Source organism: Molothrus aeneus, chromosome 8 (genome assembly GCF_037042795.1).
Source record: "Molothrus aeneus isolate 106 chromosome 8, BPBGC_Maene_1.0, whole genome shotgun sequence".
Classification (NCBI taxonomy): domain Eukaryota; kingdom Metazoa; phylum Chordata; class Aves; order Passeriformes; family Icteridae; genus Molothrus; species Molothrus aeneus.
Window position 1 is genome coordinate 1,591,353 of NC_089653.1, and position 20,473 is coordinate 1,611,825.

General features: G+C 45.5%; 1 protein-coding gene across 3 annotated transcripts in view; it reads left to right on the forward strand.

Moving 5' to 3' along the window:
• Positions 1–7,057: 7,057 nt before the first annotated feature.
• CCAR1 (cell division cycle and apoptosis regulator 1) overlaps positions 7,058–20,473 on the forward strand; it is a 30,831-nt gene continuing 17,415 nt past the window's right edge. Inside the window, exons 1-8 of one of the 3 annotated variants that reach the window (XM_066554191.1) lie at positions 7,058–7,116; positions 7,988–8,106; positions 15,500–15,672; positions 16,573–16,617; positions 17,298–17,330; positions 18,421–18,614; positions 19,526–19,640; positions 19,713–19,902. In XM_066554191.1, the coding sequence (XP_066410288.1) occupies positions 7,073–7,116; positions 7,988–8,106; positions 15,500–15,672; positions 16,573–16,617; positions 17,298–17,330; positions 18,421–18,614; positions 19,526–19,640; positions 19,713–19,902 (913 nt within the window). In that variant the 5' untranslated portion in view covers positions 7,058–7,072. Of the gene's footprint in view, positions 7,117–7,987; positions 8,107–15,499; positions 15,751–16,572; positions 16,618–17,297; positions 17,331–18,420; positions 18,615–19,525; positions 19,641–19,712; positions 19,903–20,473 lie in introns of all 3 variants that reach the window. The other 2 variants (XM_066554189.1, XM_066554190.1) reach the window with 2 other exon arrangements.

Sequence of the window (20,473 nt, forward strand, 5' to 3'; positions counted from 1 at the left end):
TACTTGAAAGATCTAATTAAGCTATGTTTTTTGGTGCAAGCAGTTGTTGTACATGATTTCATGTTTATGTAGCAAGATGCATTGAAATGTTGATACTAGTATTGAAACATACATGTAAAAATTGTCGTTGTGGAAATTGTCTGTTCTGTTCTATTTTTCTTGTGTGTCTCATCTGTTTAGAACGTAAACTTTCTTTTTTTTTATTGTCCTAACTGAATAAGGCTAAATGAATACTGTAATTGAAAATATATTTTAAATCTTGTCATGAGTTTTTAAAAAGACTATTACAAATTGTATCATTCCTGATTACACAGAACTTTGTGGGTGGTTTTAAATAAATTTTATACTTCTATTTTGCACTTAGTCGTCTAATTTTTCTTTCCTGCTCTTAGCAATAATTACCATTGTCATGTGTAGAAGTGTATTTGTTAATTAGCAATACCTACAGGGGCTTCACCCAAAAGGTCAGCAGCTTCTGCACTGGAAAGGGGCAGGCCTAAAACCAGTCCCTGTCCTCAGTCTGCCTCTGCTTCAGCCTGGACTGACCTGTGCCCAGAGCAAGAGAAGTAGCCAGAAAATCTGAACTTCATTTTCTGACTAAAAAGGACAAAGCAGTTTGTGAACACATCTCTACAGGGCCTCTTTTTGCTGCCTGTCTGGCAGAGCAACTTATGGGAATCACTTACTGTGGCATTTAACTACAGCCACTGGAAATATTTTTATCAGGTTTTATTTGCTGGAACTCAGAGGGTGTGGTTGGGGCTTTTCTCTCAAAGCAGACCTCAGCACTAGCCTGCTTCACTGACATGGTAGTGCACAATACTAAACAGGATCCCTGTGGTTCAGATCTGAAGGAAAGGAGGAATACCACTCTGCTCATACTTGCTTCTTTTCCTTCTCCACTATGTGCAGCAGCAAAATAATAAGCAAAAATCACCTTCCAGGTAACTGGAACCTCCTAGAGAGCAGAAGAACGCTGGTCTCCTGTGGCTCACAGTGCCCTGGACAGGAACTCCATTGTGCAGTTCCTGGGGCTGGAGGTGATCTCCAGCAGGGAGCCCTTGCCCTCCTGTGTGAGCTGCTGCTCTGCAGGACAGTCACTGCTGGGCTTGGACAGCAGCCTCTCCCTCCCAGCTGCCCCAGCCCTCTCTGAGCTGCCCTGTTCCTCCTTGTCACAGCCTCACCTTCCAGCCTTCAGTGGCAGAGTCAGGAGCCCCCGGCACGGCGCCCAACAAAGCACAAGGATTTCTAAAGCACTGCCAGCCTTGGGCAGAGCCAGGAGCAGCATTCCTGAGGAGGAGCCATCCATGAGGAGCATTTCCCATTGCCACCGTGAGGTGCTGCCAGCCCCTGGGCTCCCCTGGGCAGGGCTGGAATGTTCCATGCAGAGGTGGCAGAGCAGGGCTTCACCTGTGCCCTGTGGGACAGAGCCCGTCCAGCCTGAGCTGCCCTGGCATCGCTGCCGCTGCCAAGGGAGCCACCCCCTGGAGCTGGCACCAGGGCTTTCTCCATATCCTGGACTTCTCATACACATTGTGCAAGGTAATAGAATGTTGATGTAGAACAGTTGGTTGCTTTGAAATTCTTAAGCCTTAAATTGCAGTGCCTACAAAAATGGTGTTAATTGTTAACAATTAATTCAGCTGCAAAATGAGCTTTTTGCTGGTGCTACAGTTGCAAGTTTTCTGTAGTTCTCCTGCACTGCTACACATCACAGAACACCAGGATTTGCTGTTCAGCAGTGCTCATGTTGGTTACTGCTGCTGATAGTTGATATTGAACACAGAGGATCAGTTTACATTCAGAAGGGTATTCATCAAAATATTGGGGTTTCTGTGCACTCTGTATATCAGAACAAGAGCATATTCAAATGTGATTTAAACACAAGCAAGGTAATGCTTCAGTTAGTGTTTTGGTCCAGGATGCAGCCTAGATAGTCTACAATAAAATACCAGCAATCCCTGTCTGTGTTTTTAATCTTAGACAAACTGAAAAAGTATTTAAAATATGGAAATTTAAACCTATCTATTTCAATAACCATTGGCTGGAGCACAGTTCCCAAGATGGGCCTCCAATTCCATGTCCAGTGAGTTTGCTTCTGGATACTCTTTTGTGAATCATACCGCTAATACAAAACCTTACATTCTTAGCACCTGAATTCTTGAAAATGTCCAAATCTTTTTACACCAGGCCAAACATGACTTACAACCCTGCTGCCCCACATGTACATCTCCATTTGTAGTGTAACTGGGCAATCCTTTCATGCTGTTTATCCTAAAGGAGTCCTAAACTGCTGCTGCAGGTGTGATGTAGCCTTTTTCCAGCTCAGGACAGCAAAGCCTTTGTTTCCTGTGGTGTAAGAAGTGAGCAGTTGAGTTTCTTGTGGCCCCTTTGTTTTACACACAGGCTGTTTCTGCATGAGGATGGCTGAGCCCCTTCACTGGAGGAATCCCTTCAGGAAATGCAGCACTGAGCCAGTGCCTCCCCAAGCAATCACTCAGTGCTAGACCCCAACTCACCTCACCACAGCAGAAAGCCCTGTAAGGACTCACCTGGATCCTTTAAGGTGGGACTTGTTGATTTTTTGTTCTGTGAGGGTAGGAGGCTGTGAGTGGCTCAGATGTGTCATTGCACAACAATCCTCCTTAGGCCACAGCTGTGCCTAGGTAGGCACTCACCAAAATTTGAAAAAAGAGAGAAGCCCAAGGGTGCTGGGTGTGGGTGCTCTCAGCAGGCCTGTCAGGTGCCAGGGGCGCTGGGACCCCCAGAGAACACAAAATTCCCTTCACATGCAGCTGCTGCAGCACCTCAGCAGGCAGCAGAAATCAGTTTTAGTGGTCCTTTGCTGTCTTTGCTCAGTCTTTGTGAGATCTCCAGGTACTATGTGTGGTAAATGCCTGAACTAACATAGGACTGCTTGGAAACAAGATGTTCTTCCTCTGTGGCAAAAAATGGAATTGAAGGAGCTTGAGAAGAAAAGAATTAAGGTGGTTCCTGCCTTTTCTTGGAGGGTATTGAGGTGTCAGCATTGCTGTTTCTCTGTCCTTTGCTGTCCCTGCTGCAGGAGCCCTTGCCTGGCTCCTGTTGCACACACAACAGGCTGCTCCCTGCTCCTCCTGTCCATGGCAGCCTGGAAGTTAAACTGGCAGTCTGTCCTGCACCAGGAACTGCTGGCTGGCTGTCCTGCAGATGGCAGAGCACTGTGGCAGGGTGGAAGGGAAATGGGTTCTCAGCCCTCCATGTCCTGCTTCTCAAGCAATGGAGCTGAGGTTTTGAAGGGGTCCTGTGTACATTTGTACCCTCACTGGGCTCTCACAGGGCTGGGTTCCCCCTGTCAGGAGAAAGCTGAGAGCCTTTTCTGGGTGTGCAGGCAAAGCCAGCACCTCCCTGAAGGTGCTGAGGGCTTGAACCCAGTCAGGCTGGGTAAGGAAAGAGGAACCTTTGAAATAAAAGGCCCCTGCTCCTGGCCAAGTGAACTACATCTCTGTTTTTATGTGATCTTGTGAAAAACACCAATCACTTGGTTTTGAAATTTTAAAAGTTGAATTGTAATAAAATGGTTATAAAAATAGTAATAGAATTAGAGTAATAAAAATTTGAAAATTTGGATTAGGGCAATATGAGACAATAAAAACAAAGAGTTTACAGGTACCTTTTCTGGGCAAAATAAGCCCAAAAAAGGACCCACGTTAACAGAGGATTAACCCTTAAAAGCAATAACTTGTTGCATATTCATATGCTTCATATATGATGTATAAATTTTATTCAAACAAAGAATTTTGTTTGGTCAGTGTCAATTTTTTTTAGAATCTTTATGGCATCTTCAGGGCTGAGCAAGGCGGGAGGATCTCGATGAGAGAGCAAGAAATTCTCTTTCCCTCAAAGATTCAGGTTTTGTGGCTGCTATTTTGGTGTGAGTCCTCTCTTAAAAATAAAGTATTTTAGTATAGTTTCTATTTTAACATTATATAATAGTATTGTTTCTATTTTAATATTATGTTATAACCTAAAACTGTATTTAGCACACTACTAAAACAATTAATACAGCATTACTTTCTAACACAACACATATAATATTCATTTGAATATTTGCCAAAAGCCAATCATAAAATACAGATTTTTCACAACCTTCACAGATCACAGAGCTCCCCAGGCTGGTGGGGACCCCAGACCATCACCTGGTGCCACCTGTGGTGGAAAACAAAGCCCAGGTGGGACTGCCCAGCATTGCTCAGCTGGAGAACCTCCAGGGATGGGGACTCTCTCAATTGCTCCCACTGAAAAAAAATTCTCTCTTTTATCAAGATGAGAAATTTCCCCTGTGCTTCTGGTGTCTATTACCTACAAAATAATTAGGGATTTATTTATGCCATGACATTTTTACTCATTTAACACTTTGTCAGAAGTTTGTTCTCAATGCACTTTATTGTATTGCAATAAAGCAGACCACAAAAGCTTTTCTGTCCTTACCCTGGGACTCTTACAAACAAACAAACAAACAAACAAACAAACAAACAATTGTTACTTGCAGTCAGCTAAACCTGAGCAGGTTGGTTAAATTCTGTTACATCCTTCCTGTATTCTTGAGGGGTCTGGCCAGGTCAGAATCACTTTTGTCAAACACTGTATTTATTGCATACAGCAGTATGCAATAAAGCTCAGTTTATTGTATTTATTATTAAATTTCAGTACTGACTGTGTCACACAGTCAGTGAAGAACACATGGCTACAGGCAAAAGGACTACAAGAGAAATTTTTGTGCACCCAAAAATCCATGATAACTTGCTTAGAGCCTTACATGCTGCACTTTATTACAACTGCAGCACCACAAAGCCATTACCTGGGCTGTTGGTACCATTCCTGGATATGCAGAAAGGTAAAATGTGTTTGATTCTCTCTGAAGGATCTCTCCTGGCTTCTGGAGAGAATAAATAAACAACACCATCAGGAGCTGCAAAAAAAGAGATTCCAATAGGGACGGGTTTAGATCTGCAAATTAATTCAGAAATTGAACAGGATGCATGGCAATGTATTTCCATCAGAATATGGAAAAGTAATAAAATGATTTTTCATCATCCCAACTGAGTGAAATACCCATCTCCCTGGGAGTGGCATTTGGTGGAACAGATACAGAAATCATCTTCATTCACTTTTGGTCCAGGAGCTGCACATTGGGTATGAAACACTGATTCCTGTGTCTTGTCAATGGCACAGGTTATCAAAAGCCTGTTCAGATCATCATTTCTCTTCCAGTTGGAAGAATTCTCTTCCAGTTCTGTCCCCAAAATACATCACACAAATACAGTTAAGTGTTTGAGCTGTTGGGTTTTTTCCCAACCAAAATTAAGCCTATAGCACATTTCCTTCTCCATTTTTCTTTCATAGCAGACATCTAAGACCAGAAAGCTGGAGCAACAATTCCCTTTATGGGGTTTGCCTCCTAATCTGTATCTTTTTCTCAACCTGCCTCATTATTTTAAGGTGATTTGTAGAAATCTCATGTATTTCAGACTTGAATTTTGGATTAAATTGTCCAATGCACTTAAGAGATAGTCTGGGGGCCTAGAAGGATTTTAAGAAACAAGACCAGAAGTGCAGATATTTTTCACTGCCACTTCCAGCACAGCTGGTTTTCATCCCAGCAGCCTGGTTTGTTTTGAGCAGAGGACACAGAGACCTCAGCAATTCAAAAGGAATCATTGTTGTGCTAAAAATGGCAGGGGCAAAAGCTGCCAGGTAATGGCAGCAGTGTGTACCTGGGCAGGAAAGTACCTGAAATGTTCTGCCTGAGGTACAGGAATCAGGGCTGGGGTTCCTCTGGGCTTCTGGGGCTTTCTTTGAGAGCCTTTATTGTCTGATAAAGAGACCCTGGGCCAGAGGAGTGCAGAATATTCACAATACTCTGATATTCATTACAATTACTTTCTACTTTAATACTATTTTGCTATTGTCCTTTTCACAGACAATATGGGAGAAAGTCCTTCAAGTTTTTAACATTTAATCTTGTCTCCAGGTTAAAGGGTACAGATTCTGCTTTGGTCAACTGAGTGGGCTGGATGGAGTTCTGCCAGGAAGACACAAGGCATAAAATGTGTAGATTTTCAAAGAACTATGCTTCTGAGTGTAAAACATCTAAACCCTCATCTAATTTGAAATATAATTTAAAAAGCAAAGGCAGATCTGTCTTTATAGATTATGAACTAGCAGGTGCTGGCAGAAATTTACTTGCACCTGATGATCTCCTGCTTCTTTATCCAGGTGCCCTCCTACAAGATAACCCACCTCACTGCAAGTGAATTTGATGCTGCTGCTTCTCACGATTTTTTTCCATCACCAACTTGTTTTTAATGACAATGTAACACTTCTAAGTCCTATTTTCATTTACGAAGTGCTGACTTAAGTCTCAAATGTAGGTAGGAATCAATGTCTCTATCTCCTTCAAAACAAACTCTTGTGAAAAACTATTTAAGGGATGGAAAGCTCTTTGTAACAACGCCAAGGTCATGGGTTCGATCAATGCCTGCACGAATCGGCCACTCAAAGAGCTGGACTCGACGATCCTTTTAAGTCCTTCCCAGCTCAGACTAAGAAAGAAGAGAAATGACTCTTGCCCAGAACGCCTGAACTGCTTACTGCACTAATCCTGGCTGCAATTTCCGTCCCAAAGCATCTTAAGAGCTTTGATGCGTCTGTGGCGCGTCTGCTCTGCCCTCACCTCAGCTGTCCCCAGTCCCCCACAAACCGGCCCGAACGTGTGTGCCGGCTACCGGGGGCCGGGAGGGGGCTGAGGCTGCCTATCTCGGACAGGGATGGGGCCCGTGGAGTGTGTGTGAGTGCTGCCAGCCCTGCTGGGGCGGAGGGAGCCTGAGGAGCAGCCCCCAGCACAGCCGGGCCCGCAGCGCCCTCAGGGCGCTCCCGCCGCAAGATGGCGGCGCCGCGGCCCCGCCCCGCCCGCCTCGCCCAAGATGGCGGCGAGGCCCCGCCCCCGAGCGCGCGGGTCCCGCACGCGGCCGGGCCGGGCGCGCGCCGCCTCGCGCGGTCGCAGCCGTGACGTGGTGCGGGGCAGAGGCGCATGCGCGGGGCGGGCGGCGATGGCGGCGGCGCGGGCCCGCGCAGGTACCGCGGGCGCGGCGCGAGGGGCCGGGGGCGCGCGGGGCCGGGGCTGCCCCGGAGCAGGGCCGGGCCGGGCGGGGGCCGCGGGGCCGAGCGGGGCGGCGGCAGCAGCAGCACGAGGGGGAAGGAGGAGAAGGAGGAGGGGGAAGGGGCGGGAAGGCCCCGCTTCCCGCCCGCCCGGCCCGGCGCCGCCGCCTCCGCCTCCCTTTGCCTTTCTCCCGTGCGGCGCTTTCCGGCCGGCGGCGGGGCCCGCACACGCGGCCGGGAGCGGAGGCTGCCCAGGGGGTAAAGGAGCTGTGGTGGACCCCGGTGGCGGGGGGCGGGCGGGAAGCGGCGGGGCCGGTGCGGGCCCGGCCCGGCTCGGCCCGGCCCGCGTGGTTCCCGGGCCCGGCCCCGGCCCGGCCGTGCGGGAACGCGAGCGGCGCCCAGCGCTGCCCCGGGCACGGCCGGGGGAACAAACAAGGAACATAAACCCTGGGTTCCGCACAGTCACCTTTCCCTCGGTGCCTGGGAATGGGAATGCGCTCTGCGTTTTCAGTCGCGTTAGTCCCGTTTCTAAGAAGTGGGAGATGGCGATTGGGCCTTGGGAAAATAAAATAACTTGTCTTACAACTTTCTGTGTTCGCCATACGCGACGCATGTTGCCCACCAGGCTTTAGGGATGTAAAACTAATATTTCGAGACTCTTTTTTTTGTTTTGTTTTTTTCCCTTTTCTGGTTTTAAAGTTTGATTTTGATTTTTTTTTGTTTGTTTTGTTTTTGTTGGCTGGGGTTTTTTGTGTTTTTGATTTTTTTTTTTTTTTGGCCCAGAATTAAAATAGCCTGCCGGTATTTGTTTCAAAGATTGCAGCTGCGCTTTATTTTATTTTACTAGATTGCAGTTACGGAAGATAGACACCCGGGCGATTCTACCTTCTGCCATGGCTCAGTTTGGAGGACAGAAAAATCCCCCTTGGGCTACTCAGTTTACAGCCACTGCGGTGTCTCAGCCAGGTCAGTTTACACTCGGTGTTTGCACCCTGACAGATCGGGGATTTGGCGATTCCATACTTGGCTATGCACTTCAGAGTGGCACGATGCTGACTAACTTATCCAAAGTCTATTTAGGTAGTTTAAATCGGGAGTTTTTCCCCACAATAGAGACTTTAAAGGTCGTTGCCTGATGCTGCTTGTTGGTTTTGTTTGTTATTTGGTTTTCTTAAGTGGTGTGAGTAAAATCCCAGGTGAATTTGTGTTGATTGTTTCAGTCAATAAACAACATATCAAGTTAGTCATATTCCAAGATGTGTAAATCAAATTACCTGCTATTAAATTACATGGTTCTGAACTAAATAACATCAGCTCTAGTAAGGTGTTACAGATTTCTTAATGCTGCCTGACTTTCATTTTCTGGGCAGCCTGAATCAATGTTTACAAATTATATTATTAATTTGTTTTATTAATAGATTCGATATAATCCACATAGTGGAAAGTTCTCTGAAATTTGCTACTTGGGTGAGGAGGGGGGAATTTACCTTTTAATGCTGAGTTAGAATTAAAAGGTCCCTGTAACCAGAGCTACTACCCTAATAATGGTAGAGAATTTCCTTTGATTCAGCTGAGAAGTGTTATTAATTGCAAGGCACTGGTTAAAAAACCTGTCTGGCTCCATTTGCCTGTTGGCTTACAGCACAGAAGGTTTGAGGCAAGGATGTGAAGTTTGATGCATGATTAATTTTGGTGCTTCCATTTCCAGTTCTGGAGCACCTCGTGCTTTTCTTGAGTACAAAAATTTGTTAATTAAATGTTGGAGCTCTGTTGTGCAGTGTGAGGAGAATTCAGCAAAGCAGTGGCACTCAGAGGGGTCTGGGTTTGACACGACGTTCATGTCACACCTCCTTTGTCAATGGCAGCCTGGCAGAGCTTGGGAGTGTGTGACATTTTTGGAGGTGCATCTCTGGGGTGGGAATCTGTTTCCTCTCCTGACTCAGTTTCTTTCCCAAGGTGAATCCTGTGGCTGCAGTGTTTCCCATGGGCACTGCTCCACTCACACGGTGCATCCCAAGGAGTGACTCACAGCACTTTGTCCCCGTGTGCCTTTTCCTTTTCCTCCATGCCCTCTCTGCATACCTAAACTGCTGCTGTCCCTCAGCAGCTGCCCACAAGCAGTTTTTCTCTGAATAGCTCACACTTCCCTTATCCAAATGGCTCTGTCTCCTTCTGTGAGAAAATCCCTAACAGCTGGAAAGGGTTGGGAATGTGGGACAGACAAACTTTGCTTTTGGTTCTCATGTCAGGCTGGGGGAGGCACTGGAGCAGTCAGAGAATGGGAGCTCCTGGATTGCTCTGAGGAATCAGAACTAGTGGGGGAAGGTGGAGGAGCAGCTCCATGTCCTGCTCCAGAGGGAAAGCTGCCTAGAACCTGCCGAGGGGAGGAGCTGCAGTCATCCCAGAGCTTGCTGAGGTGGGAGCAGGAGGGGGTGGATGGAGCATCCATCAGCCTCTGAGCCCTTTTCTTGTGACTCTGCCTGGGCCAGCCACTCGTGAGCCTCCTGAAGTCAGATGAGTGCAGATGTCACTGGGATGGGACTGGTCAGTATCAGTTGCTGTGAGAGATTTTCCACCTGCTCAGTGAGGGCAGCACCTGCAGGGGTTCATGGCTGTTCATCTGAGCCAGCAGCACTTGACTCAAGCCTGAGAGCCACTCAAAATGTAACATTTGCTTGCACTTTTACCTTTTTCTGTGCTAGCTCCACGTTCCTTCATGTTCTGGTGTCCTCTTCACGTGTTTGTGTTCTTTCCTGCTCCTGCTGCAGTGCAGTCACCGTGTGTGCATCCTCTTTCTTCCCCTGAATCCAGTCCCTGGCATTCTTCTGCCCAGCTGCTGTTTTAGTACATACTTGTTCCCCTGCTTTTTTAATTTTTAATACATACAAAGAGCCCAGGAAGCATCTTTTGGAAGGTGAGCAGTGCTCTTTGACACTGCTGGGAGCTGAAGAGCAGTGTTTCTGCTTGAACTTGCCCCTTTCAGTGTGAAGTTGTGACCTTCCAGGGGGCTGTCTTCCCAAGGAAGAGGTGCTGTCATGGCTCAGGTGTGCTGACCAGCCTCACCTGCTGCTCACTCGTGCTGCACCCAAGAAATGGTGCAGATTGGCTTATCCTTGTTAACCTCAGTGTCAGTAAACTCAATTTTAAAACATCCTTTCAGACGGTTGGCCAAAGCTGTTACATGTATTTATGCATGCCAGCTGTTTCTATCCAAGTGTCAGGTTCCTTCTCCAGAGCTTTGAGGTGCTGGAGTATGAGGGAAGATCTGGATTTTTGTAACACAAACAACATGATATATAGTTTTTTTCAAGCTGTCAGAAGCAGTGAGTGATGGTGTTAGAAACCCAATTTGATTATTGCAGAAAAGGTGGGATCACTGTTGGGGGTTTGTGGTTTTCATTGTTTTGCTTTAGGGATTTTTTGGTGGATTTTTTTTTTAATTTCTGATGTGGATGCTGTCTTGGCCATCCCTGGTGAAGAAGTAACTAAATAAGTAAAAGCTCTTAATTATTAAAGTGTGGCACACTGGTTGTAGGCTGAGGGCTCTGTAATGAAGGGTCTGTGATCCTTTGGGAGGGTTTATTAATTACTCTCTGAGGAATTAGAAGAGGGATGGGCAATTCCAGGTGCCAGCAGAGATCGATGTGTGAAGAGGAACTCCTACATGGAACACAGTGAATTTTTGTCTGCTCCTCATCTCATGATTTTGTGCATCACAAGACTAAAACCAGAATAAAGCCCCCGCCATGGTGGTTGAGCATTGTTAAAGAATAAATTAAATCATGCCTACTACAGAAAATTACTTCAACTTGCATAATGATGCAAAGGAGAATTCCCTCCTCCTCTCTAGCTCTTCACTTTTGGTGCCTCTGTGGTTTGTGCCACGGTGCTTGCCCTGTGCTGTTCATGGGCTATGATGACAAGCCTGGTTTTATGGAGCTGTGCTGCTAGGGAAGCTCTGGCTCTGCTCTGGTGGTGCTGTCTGTGCTGGATCAGGATTGAATGGTGTTGGAGTGAGGAATGGTGCAGCTGATGGAGCTTGGTGCCTGTTTTGCTGCTGGCCCTGTGAGGTGGCTGCAGCCCTGTGCAGGGACAGGGTGAGCATGTGCTGGGTGTCAGCCCCTGAGGAGCAGGAGCTGTGCACTGAGTGCTGCTGGCTGTAAACACATGTCCCATGACAAATAGGCTGAGCCTGGTTTCTAGGGCATGCCTGTTTAAAGGAGTGGTTTTGGAGTAGGTTGTGTGATGTTTGTGTTGCAAGTGTGTGAAGCTGAAAGAAACTTGAAAGCCCAAGGACCCAATTTCACCATTTCTGACAACTGTGAGCAGTGTCCCAGGCCCTGCATAGGGTCCTCCTTTACTGTAATTCTAATAAATCCACATCACTGACCAAGGGGACATCTGCAGCTATGTATTTTGAAGATGTTCCCTAACTTCTAGGGACCTGTAGGGTTTAGGGGTAGGAAGAGGGACTAGTAAATTCTGTCTTTGTGTTGGTTGCCACAGAAATGTCTGTAACCTAACCCAGAGCTGCAGCCTGGGAGCCCAGCTTCTGTCTGAGCCCTTCCAGCTGGAGGTGCCACACAGTGTTTGGTGCCAGTGGGGGTTGTTTGCCCTGCATTTGAAGGAAGGCATCTCCATCACTTCACTTACTGAGATGATTACAAATCCTGAGAAGCTATTGTTTGCCACTGCAGATGCTTGTGGCAGTCAGATGTGAATTGCAGACTCAGTCTGATTCATTCTCTGTCTCTTGTTTTGTTGTGTGATTTTTCCTTTTTGTTCTCTTCTTTTTTATTTTTAACTAGTAATGCAAACTCAGTTGCCTAATTAATTGGAGCCTGTTTGACCAAGATGAGCACACAGATGAAAGGTAGTCAGGTGAAAGTCCTGGAATACTTTGGGGCAAATCAGTGGGAACAAGATCCAGCTTTGAAAAACTTGTTACTACAGGTGTTATCTTTTGAGAGGATCTTGGCTGGCTTTTGTCTTTGCCCTTTCTTAGTAGGTTGATCTGTAGTGTTGTAGACTATAGATACCCAGTTAACATTAAATGCTCAAAAAGTGACAGTAGAGATGGCAAAATTTCTTGGTTTTTCTTAGTTGACAAAATGGGATAAGGGTCTTAGGATGGGCTGGGAATTGGTTGAGATAATTCTGGGTTATGCTGAAATGGAAATTGCCATAGTGAAGCTGAAGAGCTGAATTGTTCCAAGATCTGGTTTTGGGAATAGGCATTTTTGTTGGTACAAAGTAGGAGAAAACTTGGGAAATTTGTTTTTGGTAATGCTTCCCAACTCCATTCCCCTGTGCTGGAACAACGTTAGGATAGAACTTTGGACTGAGTGACAATAGCTGGCATAGTCACACATGTTCAAAGGTAACAGCAGGCAGCAAATTTCTGCACTAATGGGAATTTCTGCTTGGCATGTGGAAGTAAGAGGAGAAAGATGAATGCATTTACTGAGCCAGCAAAGTGTTACAGCCAAGAAAAGTGCAAGTTGTCCCAGGATACAGCAGCAAAGCTTGTAAATTATATTTAAAGATCTGTTTAAGGTGTGTTATGTGAGACAGTGGTGAGGATCCAGTTGAGGGTGTCCTTCTGGATGGTCCAAACTGCACATTCAAATTGAAGCTGGTGATCAAGCAGGAGGCAAGAGAATGAAGACAGTAGAGGGTTTGTTAGGAGACAAGCCTGAAATTTTGTTTGCTGGCTTCTAAAGACATGCAAATTTTGGAATTTTCCAGGGGGGAAAGTTAATGATATGCTGTACACTGCAGAACGCTTGATTTCACTTTTAAAATACTGTTACTTCCTGGAATGCTTATGTGGCAATATTTGATACAGATCATAGTGATAGGAATTATTTTCAGTGTTGTTTATGTATTTCTTTCCTGTTTCATTCCAAAATTACAAGATGATCAGTGCCACCAGCAAAGACTGCTGTGCTGGAAAGGGAAGGGTGACATTATCCAGGACCTGTTGAGTGGGGTGCAGCATTATTTATGGTAACAATCACCAACTACAAGCAGGGTTTTACTGCATCCCTGGATCAGGAATGAAAGGTTCCTTTTGCATCAGTAAGAGCAGTGTGGAGCACAAACTCTGCAGGAATACTGTAAATCTCTTCCTCATTCCACTGTGTGTCTTTGATGGCTTTGGGTAATCCTGAATGTTGCTCAGTTCTGAAGATGGCTGGCTGACCTGTTTTTGCTGGCAGTGTGTTTCCCTGCCCAGTTTCTCTCTGGTTTTATTTAAACATGTGGACTAGACTGATAGTTTAATGAAGTGATATTTGATCATGCAGCTGCTCATAACTTTTAAAAAAACTCCTGCCAGAGAGGGAGCAGGTTTCCAGATAGGTTTGCACTTTTTGCTGAGATTTTGCAGGGCTCTTTGTCACCCAAAAGATCCCTCTGTAAACCTTGAGCATACCTTGTCCAGAAGCATAGCCTGTGCATAGCTGCTCCTCATGATTTGCTTCTGTTCTGTGGTGAATTAAAAGCTGGCGTGACAATAAAATAAACGAATCTTTCCTTCTAGGCAGTTTGAGCCCTGGGCAGCACAAACCCTTCCTATTAAGAGCTGCAGAGAGCTTGAGTCCCCTTACACATGCAGACTGATCTCTGTTGTTACAAGGCTGCTCCTTCTCCACCAGCCCCCACTTCACAGGGCACAAAGACAGCACTGAGTGAAGCAAAAACTTGGTGATTGCAGAGGACACGTTCCATAAGCCTCTGTTTCACAGATGCTGTTACAGTAAAGCTTTCTCTTGCCCTCAATAGAATGCAATGTGTTCATTTACAGAGCAGAGCAGCAATCTTCATTTGGCTCATCCAAATGAAGGTTGTCCAAGGAAGTACACGGGGGTGGGGGTGGGTGCAGGTGGATATGACAACAACAGAGCTGGAAAATCATGAGCAGCTCCAGAGAAGGAAATGTAATGGTCTCTGCTCCTCTGCTGTGCTTCACTATTGGTAGATGAATTTAGAAGAAAAGCTTGTGTGACTGTTCACAGGGGTCCGAGGATGAGAGAAGGGATGAGGATCTGACTCCGTGTTTCAGAAGGCTGATTTATTATTTTATGATATATATATTATATTAAAACTATACTAAAAGAATAGAAAAAAAGAATTTCATCAGAAGGCTGGCTAAGAATAGAAAAGCAAGAAGAATAACAAATCTTGTGTCTCAGACAGAGTCTGAGCCAGCTGACTGTGATTGGCCATTCATTAGAAACAACCCCATGAGACCAATCCCAGATGCACCTGTTGCATTCCACAGCAGCAGATAGCCATTGGTTACATTTTGTTCCTGAGGCCTCTCAGCTTCTCAGGAGGAAAAATCCTAAGGAAAGGATTTTTCAGAAAACACCATGGCTACAAGCTTGGTAGATGAATTTAGAAGAAAAGCTTGGTAGGTCAATTTAGAAGAAAAGCTTGGTAGATCAGTTTAGAAGAGAAGCTAGTGGGATGTGATGCTTAGGTTGAATTTGGGAAGTTGATTCACTGTAGGAGCGTTGGGGGTAGGACGGTCGGGATGGATGGAGACGAGAGATTTTTGAAGTTAGGTTGTGGAACTTGGGGTTTATTGCAAAGGGCCTGGGTGCAGGGCCCTGCTGGGAGCTGCCAGGCACAGCTCAGAGCAGGCCTGAGAGAAGAGAGGGGGAGAGAGGATGAGAGGGTGAGAGAGTAAAAGGGCAGGAGAGTAAAAGGTGAAAGAGAGCGAGGTTCCCGTTACAATAATAAATCTTCTATGTTGAATATTCTAATTCTCACTAACCAATCTAGTACAATATACAAATCCCATAGCATTTACATACAGCCTATAAGAATCATTACATTACCATACTGTGCTACATTTTAAACCCTAAAAACTCCTCTTTGGGCCCCCTCTGCCAAGCTGTAGGGTCTGTTCTGACCCTTGGGCCTGTCTGCAAGCAGAGGGTGTTGTTTCATCAAAAGGGGATTACTTTCAGTTTGGCTACATCGTTGTTTTCCCGTTGTTCGGTAACTGAGGTATCTCAAAGCTTGCTTTCATTTCCATCTCACTTATAGTTTCCATATTCTCAAAATCTTTTGCTAGACTATCATATTTATAAGGCTTTCCTGTTTCATCTTCCCCAACATAATGGTCTCTGCTCCTCTGCTGTGGCTCACTATTGGTAGATGAATTTAGAGGAAAAGTCTGCTAGATCAATGTAGAAGGGAGGGTAGCGGGACGTGATGCTTTGTGTTGAATTTGGGAAGTTGTTTCACCGCCTCGGTGATCTCGGCTGAGGCCAGAGCATCGCGCACCGCGTCCCGCATGCCCCGGGCGGGCTGCGGGCGCTCACGGCCGTGTTCCCTCTCTCCGCAGCTGCCCTGGGCGTGCAGCAGCCCTCGCTGCTGGGAGCCTCCCCGACCATCTACACGCAGCAGACGGCGCTGGCAGCCGCGGGGCTGACCACGCAGAGCCCCGCCAACTACCAGCTGAGCCAGAGCGCCGCGCTCCAGCAGCAGGCGGCAGCCGCGGCCGCGGCCCTGCAGCAGGTAAAGCACCCACCGCGGCCGGCGCTGCCCGAACTGCGGCCGGCTAAAGGACCCAGGAGGAAAGGAGAATGGCAAATGGTGAACATCGCAGTGTGAACCTGTCTCTTATCCATGGCGGGACGGGGGGGTGTAGATAGCGGTGGTGGAGGTAATTAGGGGCAAGTTGGGATGTGGAGGTGCTGAGTTTTAGGCCTTTGGGTGAATGGGGTTGCTGCATCTAAGCTGACAGTCTCAAGTATCTGCCACCTCTCTCCCTCTCTCTCTGTCTCTATCTCTATCTCTCTATCTATCTCTCTCTCTATATATATATGTATCCTTTATGGGATTTTGCATGATTTTGTAATATGCTTTCAATACTGTCTTAAGCGTCAGGCTTAACAAAAATTGCTGACTTTAGCTAGAAAGAGAATTAGTGGGAAGTTGGGATGTGGAGGTGCTGATTTTTAGCCCCTTTGGGAGAACGGCTTTGCTGCATCTAAACTAAGAATCTCAAGTATCTCCCATCTCTCTCTCTCTATATATATATACACATATGTACATTTTTATGGGATTTTGCATGGTTTTGTAATGTGCCTTAAATACTGTCTTGTGTTAGGCTTAACAAAAATTGCCAACTTTAGTAGCTAGAAAGAGAACATCAGGGCCCACTCTAAAGGCTCAGAATATTTGTTATGAAAATTATATACATTGATATTATGAAAATTATATACATTTGTTAAGAAAATTATATACATTTGTTATGAAAATTATATACATTGATATTATTAGTTCTTTTAAAATTAAAATTGTTAAATTTTAATTGTTTTTTATCTAGAACTCGTTAAGCAGGTAACTTATATTTGATATTATTGTGGTAATAATTCTCCTGTTTATGAGATATTTTGCTTTTATCTGTTTCAGCAATATTCACAACCTCAGCAGACTCTCTATAGTGTACAGCAACAGGTTTGTCTAATTCTTACTGTGTACATCACAAATAACTTTAAAATAATGTTGATTGTGTGTCTTGTAGGATTTGTCTCCGAAATCATCCTCATATGGGAAGTTGTTAAAGAAACTTAAGTAACTTAAAGAAACTTTGTGTGGCAAAAGAGAGCTTGAAGTTCATAAACTTGGAAAGATGTGTGCAGAATGGAAACCTGCCTACCTTCCTGCAAAAACAAATTTTAAAACTATGTACTGTTCCATGTGTAAATGATTCTCTGCTGAACTTTGCTCCAAACAGGGCCGTGTATTTTAACTGCTGGAAAGACGCTGTCCAAAAACGTTCCCTTTTGGATTTCTATTATGATCTTCTAACTTAACAGGATTTTTAAAAAAGAGTAAAAATACAAGGGAATTACATGCCTAAGCTGTTCCAGCTGCCAAAATTTTTTTGGTATTGCTATTAACTTTCAGTTCAAAAAAAATTAGCGTTTCTCCTTTCTGTATAAACCTGGGTTATACAATCTCAAAATTAACCCCACAAGCACAGTTTTACATTTGTGCAAACTGCTGAAATGACCAAGCCCTAAAGGACTATTAACTGACTCAGCTTAAGCAAAAACTCTTACTTGTAAAGAGAGGTAGAATTGTACAATTTCCTTAAGCATATAAAATTAATTTATAACTTTATTTATTTTAAGTTGCAGCAACCTCAGCAGACCCTTTTAACTCAGGTTAGTTTGGCTTTATTGTTTGGTCTTCATCCCCAAACACAGATAATGCAAGAGTGCAAATTTGTGACATCTTGGTATTTTAATCTGTAAAATGAACTAATATGAATGGAGATTTTATTGGTGCAGATTTATTTTATCCAGATGTTAAAATATGCATAGCCTTGGTTTCAAAAATTAATAGCAACCACTCTTCCTTAATCTTGAAGGGAACATGTGTGTTGATTATATTTTCATTTTTTTTGTTTGAACTTCAAGTATCCATTTGTTTTGCAGTAAATGACAAATGGGGAAAATCTTTCTCTTCTCTGTGAAGGAATTTAATTTCCTGTATTAACAGTATGTGTATAAAGAGGTTTAAAAAGAACCTTGCTGAGCTTGACGGGTTTAAAACATGCAGCCGTTTAACACACTGCAAATTCCTCTAGTTCCATTTGCACTTGAACTTTTAAACAGGCTTTAAAAAGGTAAAAATGTTTGACTTGATTTCATTATCTTAACTGTGTTCTGCTTTTGTAAGGAAAGTACATGACCTGTTGAGTTAGGGAAGGGTTTGTGTTGTCCTCAGCCTTTACTGACTTCTAATTCCAGGTGGGATATAAATGCACAATGACCTCTTAAGCATTTATTCCTAGCAAAGCTGGGAATTTATCTCCACTTCAGTCCCACTCTGTGGGTTGCCTGTAGACAGTAATGCAGTCTTCATGCTGTTTGTCTGGACAAGGTACATTTTTGGGGGAAGCTGACTCTTGTAAAAAGAAGGATAAACAAAACCAGTCTTCGTTCAAAGTAAGAAACATATCATCTTCAAAAAAACCACCAACAACCCAACAAAAACCACAAGAAACTTCCACCGTCTGCAATGTCTGTTCTAGGTGCTCTAGTCACGTTTAGCTGCTGTTTGTGTGGCTGGAGGAGCTGCTCCCTGTCAGCGTGGCAGCTGTGACAGCCCTGAGCGTTCCTTTGTTTCACCTGAAATGTCAGTTCGAGGTGCTCTGATCATGTTAAACTGCTGTTTGTGTGGCTGGAGGAGCTGCTCCCTGTCAGCGTGGCAGCTGTGACAGCCCTGAGCGTTCCTTTGTTTTGCCTGCAGCCGGCGGTGGCGCTCCCCACCAGCCTGAGCCTGTCCACGCCCCAGCCGGCGGCGCAGATCACTGTGTCCTACCCCGCCCCACGCTCCAGCCAGCAGCAAACCCAGCCCCAGAAGCAGCGGGTCTTCACTGGGGTGGTCACCAAGCTACATGACACCTTCGGCTTTGTGGATGAAGATGTCTTTTTCCAGCTTAGGTAAGCTGTGAACGCTCACCTGCAGATGGGATCACTTTGTGATGCATCACTTTGTGATGCTCTCAGTAGTCAAAGGTGGAGATGGCTGCACACTAATTCTCTGTACAGTAGTGTGCTGTTTGCATTCAACAGTGAAAGTCAAAGAGGTTAATAGATGTCTGAGGTACTTTGTGGTGGTGTTCACAGGGGTCCCAGGAGAAGGGAAGAGACGAGGATCTGACTCCATGTTTCAGAAGGCTGATTTATTATTTTATGATATTACAAGTAATATCATACTAAAAGAATAGAAGAAAGGATTTAATCAGAAGGCTAGCATGCAAGAAGTGGAATGATAACAAAAGCTTGTGGCTGACTGAGAGTTCGAGACAGCTGGACTGTGCTTGGCCATTAATTAGAAACAACCAATGTGGACCAATCAAAGATGCACCTGTTGCATTCCACAGCAGCACATGATTTTTGTTTACATTTTGTTTCTGAGGCCTCTCAGTTTCTCAGGACAAAAAATCCTAAGGAAAGGGTTTTTTGTAAAATGTGTCTGTGACAGTACTTCATGTGAACTTTTGAATTTTTTTAATACAAAGCCCAAAGCTGGGAGACCCAGAGGTTACTAGCCTCATGTAATAGGGAATTGCAGAATTTGCAGCTGATTAAAAGCACAAAACCTGCTGTCTGCATGTCTTAACTTGGTACTGTTTGGGGAACTTTTCCCTTAGGGCCAAAGACAGGGAATTACTAAGTTCCTGTGCATACCTGAACTGAAGCAGGTAGCACTAACGCTGAGTTTGGGGGTAGATTCTCTTCCTGTAAGCTTTTTTTAATGAATCTTACCTACTTTCTCCCATCTTCAAATGAGACATGCAAAAAGCCAAGCTAAAGAAGCCTCTCACACACATTTTCTGTAATGTTTGCAGCGCTGTTAAAGGCAAGACGCCTCAGGTGGGTGACAGAGTTCTGGTAGAAGCTACTTACAACCCCAACATGCCGTTCAAATGGAACGCCCAGAGGATCCAGACCCTGCCCAACCAGGTGGGTGTGGCTGCAGGTGCCAGGGGCAGAGGCTCAGCTGGAGCTGGCTCCTGACCCTCCGTGTCTCCCCAGAACCAGAGCCAGGCGCAGCCGCTGCTGAAGACGCCGCCGGCCGTCCTGCAGCCCCTGGCCCAGCAGACCTTCGGTGTGCAGGCACAGCCACAGCCACAGTCCCTGCTGCAGGCACAGATCTCTGCAGCCTCCATCACGCCCCTGCTCCAGACACAGCCTCAGCCCCTGCTGCAGCAGCCACAGCAGAAAGGTGCTCCTTCAGTGCACACACTTGGGGGTCACCCTGGTAGGCGTGATGGGGGCTGGGATGGATGGGACAGACGGAGACGAGAGATCTCCGCAGCCAGGTCATGGAACTTGGGGTTTATTGCAAAGGGCCTGGGCGCAGGGCCCTGCTGGGAGCTGCCAGGCTCCAAAGAGGGGGAGAGAGGTAAAGAGAGTGGTAAAGAGAAAGAAGGCAAGAGTGTGGTAAAGAGGATGAGAGAGTAAAAGAGAGGATCAGAGAGCGAGGTTCCCCTGACAATACCATAAGTCTTGTGTGCTGAATATTCTAATTCTCACTGACCAATCTAGTTTAAGATACAAATCTTGTAGCATTTACATACAGCCTTTAAGAATCATTACATAACCTACTGTGTTACATTTTAAACCCTAAAAACTCCTCTTTAGACCCCTTCTGCTAAGCTGGCAGGGTCTGCTCTGAGCCTTGGGCTTGAGTGCAAGCAGAGGGTGTTGTTTGATCAAAAGGGGATCACCTTCAGCTGGCCACACCATTGTTTTCCCGTTGTTCAGTAACTAAGGTATCTCAAAGCTTGCTTTCA